The sequence below is a fragment of the Puma concolor genome, chromosome A3 (assembly GCF_028749965.1).
Source record: "Puma concolor isolate L17-30 chromosome A3, mPumCon1.1.hap2, whole genome shotgun sequence".
NCBI classification, from domain to species: domain Eukaryota; kingdom Metazoa; phylum Chordata; class Mammalia; order Carnivora; family Felidae; genus Puma; species Puma concolor.
The window spans coordinates 75,293,740-75,299,739 of record NC_141669.1 but is presented as its reverse complement, the minus strand read 5'-3'; the positions used below and the strand labels follow the sequence as shown (position 1 = coordinate 75,299,739).

At 53.2% G+C, this 6,000-nt stretch overlaps 1 protein-coding gene across 2 annotated transcripts in view; it reads left to right on the top strand.

The window, feature by feature from the left end:
* Positions 1-205: 205 nt before the first annotated feature.
* The window catches only part of EPAS1 (endothelial PAS domain protein 1), an 84,562-nt gene continuing 78,767 nt past the window's right edge, over positions 206-6,000 (top strand). Inside the window, exon 1 of one of the 2 annotated variants that reach the window (XM_086701162.1) lies at positions 206-805. In XM_086701162.1, coding sequence (XP_086557288.1) covers positions 780-805 — 26 coding nt within the window. In that variant the 5' untranslated portion in view covers positions 206-779. Of the gene's footprint in view, positions 806-2,334; positions 2,485-6,000 lie in introns of those variants that run through there. The other variant, XM_086701163.1, reaches the window with a different exon arrangement.

Genomic DNA, 6,000 nt, shown 5'->3' with positions numbered 1-6,000 from the left:
GGCGGGCCGGGGTCAGGGCAGAGGCTGCGGCCGCGCCTCCCCATTGGCCCGGACGCAGTGGGCTGCCCGGGCGCGCGGCGCTGCGCGGGCGGGGTGGGCGGGGGCGGGGCCTGCCGGCGCACGCCCGCCCTCGCCCCCCCCTGCGCCCGCGTCCGCGCCCCCAGCGCCCTCCCCCGCGCGGCCGTAGGAGTTTTTAAAGTGGGCGGGCGGCCGCGGGAGCCGGACATTCGAGAGCGGTCCGCGACACAGTCCCTGCACCCAACACAGCTCTAGCCTGAGGAGGCTGTACAATCCTCGGCAGTGTCCTGAGACTGTACGGTCATCTCCGCGTACGCGCCTGCCGGGCCCTGGACTCTTCCAACTCCCATCGTTGCAGCCACTTTTTCTTCTCTCTTTTCTTTTCTTTTCTTTTCTTTTTCTTTTTTTTTTTTTTGAAAACCCAGAAAAGTGACTCTTCTTCGTGGGAAAAAGGAACTTCGGTCCCGCTCTCTCTGCCCTCTTTTTGGATTTGACAGCCTCCTCCCACTCCTTTTCCCGACCCCGCCTCCCTGTGCAGGTTCCTCCCAGTCACCTTTCTCCACCCTCCTCCCCCGCACCTACCCAGCCTCCCGCAAACTTCCACCTGACCGTGCGGGGCGCCCGGGACCTGTGAGCACCTGGGACCTTTAACACCGGCCCCGGCCGCTAGGAGCTGGCGAGGGCCACAGCGAAGGCGGCGCCTGCAATCCCCACCGGCCACGGAGCCCAGGTGTCCGGCGTCTCAGAGCACCACGGCGACAATGACAACTGACAAGGAGAAGAAAAGGTAAGCAGGCGTCCGAGCCGGCGAGGGACCTGGTTGGAGCGGGATGGCCAGGCTGCGCGGGGTCGGCACGACCAAGAGCGGCTAGGAGAGAAGTGTGGAGAGGTCTTTGAGGCCCGAGGATCGGTTTGGAGGGGTTTGAGAGGGAGAGCAGGTGCCCCCTCCCTGGACGCGGACTCGGGGCTGCGGCTTCGCAGGGGAGGGTTCTGTGGCCCGAAGGAATCACGAATCTGAGCGCGCGACGAAGCCAGGAGGCCCAGGGAGATGGCCCTGGAGGTCGGAGGGGCTCTGGGGCGCAGAACCTTCCCAGATCGCCGCCGCTCCAGTCCCCGCACCGAACTCATGTGGCCAGCATGTTGAAATGTTTCTGGGTTGACTCGACTTAGGTCAACTTTCGACCTTCTCAGGTCTTGCATGTGGGGCACCATCCACTCGTCTTCTTTTCCTTCGGACCCCTCGGGTTCTTGCAAGTGAGCTATTTTCGTACTGCGCCCCAAACTAGCCAGGGGCCGGAAGCGGAGCGCGGCTCTGGGACGCGCCCCCGCGGAAGGGCCAGTACGCAGCAAAGGGCCCCCCCAACTCTGGGTTTACAGACCTTGTTGAAGCCTGGAGAAACGCCCTTACCGGTCCCGCACCTTGACTCCGGAGAGGAGTGGGTGGTGGGCCAGGTTGCTTCGCGGGGGGCAGGTGTGTTGGTGTGCGAGGAGGGAATGGCGACACCGGGTGACCCCGGCAGGTCCTGGTGTCTCTCCCTCAAGAGGACAGAGAAGGGCAGCCACGATCTGCGCGTCTGCCCTCGTTAGCTTCTCGGCTCTGGGTGAGAGGCAACTCCGGCCAACTCTCACTGCTTTCCCGCCCCCTCCCAGCCGCTCCCCGCCCGGCCCTCTCCGGGCGGGGGTGGGAGCGCGCGGCGCGGCCGCACGGCGTGGGCACGGCCTCGCCTCCAGCAATGGAGCGAGGCCGGCCGCCTAGACCCCAACTGCTCAGGGTCTCCTCCTCTGGGGCTGCCCGGTGGGCTGGCGCTTTCAGCCCTGCCCTCGGCGGCGGCTTGGCGAGGCTGGGTTTGGGGGAATCGAATCGAACTTGTGGCCAGAGCCGGGTCAGATAAGCTGCAGGGCTGCGGGGCGGTGGTGCGGAGATGGGGGAACGGAGCCGCGAAGGGAGGGGGTGACTGACCCCGAACCGAGGCCCGGGAGAGCTCAGTTCCGGGATTGATTTGCTCTTGTTCTGACTTCCACTGTGGGACCTGCGCCAGAAACAGTGCATCTTTCGGTCAAGCGGCGGTTCCCACCTCGGGGCACCGATAAGGATTTGATAACCGGGAGCGAATCGCGCGCGTTCTGGCAGGGCGCCCGGGCCCGGCGCTCCCGGATCGCCGGGGGAGGGGACTGAGCCTGGCTCCCCCTCCCGCGTCACTGTGGCGCCCCCACGGCCTGACACGGGTGAGGGAGCGTGGGCCCGGCCGCGCTGGGTCCCCAGGGCCTCGCAGCTTCTCTGGGGTCCTGTGTCTTTTGACGGCGGCAAAGCAAGAGACCTTAAGATCTCTTAAGACGTATTTTGTAAAACCAACACAGCCTGCATCGTCATGATGCCAATACTAACGACTGAACAACCAAAAAACGAGGTTGTAGTCCGCTCTTATGAGCGCGCTCTGGGCTCCGGAGCCGGCGAGGGAACTTATGGTAGGTACATTTTACAACTGTGATGCCTATCGGGGAAGGTCGCAATCGCGGAGGTGGGGCCTGATGGTAATCTTGACAGATGTGTGAAGTGTCAGTTTCTCCCCGCGGCTCAGCGCCTGGGTCCTTGTGTTATGTATTTTAATAATTGCAAGAAACTTGAGAGTAGGGGAAATAATTACTTCGATAAGCCTGGCTGTATTACCTCCTTGGTTAGAGATGGAGAGAGCTGGAATAGGAGAAGGAAAGAAAGTGGATAAACAGACTCCAATTAACTCTCCTGAACTGCGGCGGGTGTGAGAACTGCTGTGGGGATCGCGTGCGAAGTCGCCTTGAAGTCCCCCTTGGGGCTGAGGAGCAGAGCTGGTGACCGAGCCCAGTGTGTCTGCCCTCTGTGGCTTGCTTTGATTTTTGCGTCCCAGACTGGCAGCATACACAGCATGCCCCTCACCTTCCAGAGCCCCACGAGGGCTTGTCCAATTCCTGTTGGGTTGTTTTGAGATATATTTACTTTTCCTGCCCGGCTCTGTTTGTTCGCTGCAGGCTCCTTGCGGGACCAAGGTGTAATTAAAGCATGTGAACCAATACATTCAAAGATACTGTCTTAGTTACTGTCTTAGTTACATCTAAGTGTTCTTAGCTTTCCATACGTGCCTCACAAGTGATGCCTGCCCAGGGGGCTCTCAGGATGATGATTCTGCACATGGGTTCTTAAGATTTTGTAATCTTCTGGTTCAACAGAACCATTTCTTACCCCAAATTCAAGAGGCACAGAGCTTTTGCAATGTTCCTTCTAACAACAGCCCTTCAAGAAGTGGGCGGGATTATTTTGTTCCAAAAACGTTTATGCCTCCATGGATATGTTAATGTTTAATAGTAAAGAGTTTGCTTTCTAAAGGTTGGCTGGCTGGCCTCCAGAATGGGTATCAAAGTGCGCTTTTTGGGTGGTAGTGGGCATTCCCATTGATTTCAGAGGTCAGAAGCCGAAGTTTGGTAAGGGTACTGCACTCCCCTTTCTGTATCAGTCTATCTTGAGCAAGTGGGGGTCTCATCAGTTAAGGTTCCTGATTCTCTGAAGAGCTAGAAAGTGTCTCACCTCCTGATAAAACCATTCCTGAGTCCCTTCCCTGGGAGAGAAGAATTTGGAAATCCTTAGCGATGTGGGGATTTGGAGAGTGGGTCAGGTAAATGTAAATGAGATCTTTGGATAATCAGGGAGCAAAGTCTACCCCAAAGCCAGACCCAGCTCAGAGCACCTTTCTGGAATGCGTAGGTCACTTAGTGCAGGGCCAGTAGTGGAACGGAGTTGGAGACATCTGGACCAGAAGTTTTCAAACTACCTCCCCATCCCCCTGCCGGCTGGAGTTAGTTGTTCCTCTGCTAAAATAAACGCAAAGCCCATCTTTTCCCAATTCTGATGGGGATATTATTGCTAGGCACTTTTTCTCAATTTAAGTATATTTCCTATAAATCTTTCTTTATCATTTGATTATCTCTGTCCACTGCATGACCATGCAGAGATGATACGGAGTTGGTTTAACACACTAGGTTCAGGCATTTAAAATTTAATTCATACAGCTTTCACAAAGTTCAAAAAGAATGCTGTGGCTCAGGTTTTTTTCAGTGTTGCTGAAGAGGGGCTTAACGATCATTTTATGAGGGGTCATAGAAATCATCTAGTACTGAGGCCCAGAGAGGTTAAGTGACTTTTCCAGTCACAAGGAAAGTTAGTGCTGGTAAGAATCAGAACCCTGGTTCATTACTTTCATTAATGATGTATTTTCCTATTGTTGACCAAATAGTATCCCCTGCCCTGAAATGCCTCTAAACAGTGAGGATGATTTCCAAGGGATTACAGTGCCCTCTCCCCTTCCCCCCGCCAAATCACTGAACCTTGTAGAAAGGAGATTTGTTCTTCTAGATAATTATAAGAGACTCCAAGCTGCAGCAGGAGCAGTTCTGTTTGCTTTTTGCAAACTAGGAAGCCTGGTTCCATTGTCTATAAACTTGAGGAAGTATGAATTCAGTTGTTTTAGTGCTCTCCCTTTATTTCACTTAGAAGAAAATTTACTTATATGTGGACCTCATTAAACAAAACCAGTGCAAGGACTGTTCCACAGTAGGGCAGATTGCATTGTGAAGTCGTGAGCCCCCTGTCAGGAGACACATTCAAGCAGCTACTAGATTGATTCCTGTATGGAGTTGGTGGTACTAAAGTGTTTAATTCACTTGGAATGTAAATCAGTCAGTCTGTGTGTACACATGTGTGTGTGTGCACACGTGTGTGCCTGTGTAGGGTGATCCTCAACTTTGTAGGAATTTATTCTATAAAATGTTTACAGAAAGAAGGAACCAATTAGATAATGCTTAGTGCTCCAGGATTTTAGCCCCATACATTTGAAAATACTTGCCATCATTGCTTGTCTCAAGGTTTAGGCTTTTTCACTTTTTAAGAAACCTATCCAGTCCTATTTGCTTTTATTGGCTTTTCCCCAGTTCTGTCTCCTACCAACATGACTTTTCCTTTTCATTTTAGCCTAATGAATCTTCCCTTTTGCTTTCAGTACTGCCCATCACTGATAGTTCATCACCGATAGTTCACCTGGTCGGGTGTTTGCCAATATTGTGAAGTTACCAATGTTGGCTCACCAGAGCTCTCCCTGCCCCCCCCCCCACCACCCCGGACCATGATGTCATCTCTCCTGATGGAAACCGGCTCTGCTGTTCACACCATGATGTAAATCCCTAAGACAACAAACGAGTGTCGGACACCTGTACCTGGAGAAAATGCTAAACAAGAGACTAAGAAATAGGGGATATGGTCCTTCAAGTTGTTTAGTTTGATTGGTGAGGGGAGGAGGACACATAAGGAGGTTTACCTAAAAATATAGTTAGGTAGCAGCTTACATGTAACTTTTTGGTTGAGATCAAATCTTTTGAAGCTAAAGAAAAGAAGCTCATAACCATACACATAAGCACGCAGTTATTGAAAGGTATTGTGTGGGTTTGTGGGTGGGAGAGTTGGTTCATAGTTTTTCCTGGAATCGTACAGGCAGATGCTGATCACCAGCATGGAGACTGACTCTGGTAGGGTCAAACGGGGGTAGTCCGTGTTGGGGGTGATGAGAGTAAAGAGAAAATGGAGGATTCAGGAGTATTTCCTGTTGTATACTTCCATACTATGGACAGAAAGGCCCCTAAGATGTGTGTTTGCTGTTCTGTAGAACTTTTGGGTGAGGGGCATGGGAAGGGGTCTCTAGCAGGGCCCTGGGAGTGATGGGGATAGAGGTTGTGGTCCCTCTCCCTCTGAGGATAACAGTGTAGACAGCTGTGACTTCAAGAAGGCCAAGAAGACAGAGGGAGCTTCTTTTTTTTTTTTTTTTTAATGTTTATTTCTGAGAGACAAGAGACACAGAGCACAAGTGGGGAAGGAACAGAGAGAGGGAGACACAGAATCCAAAGCAGGCTCCAGGCTCTGAGCTGTCAGCACAGAGCCCGATGTGGGGCTCGAACCCACAA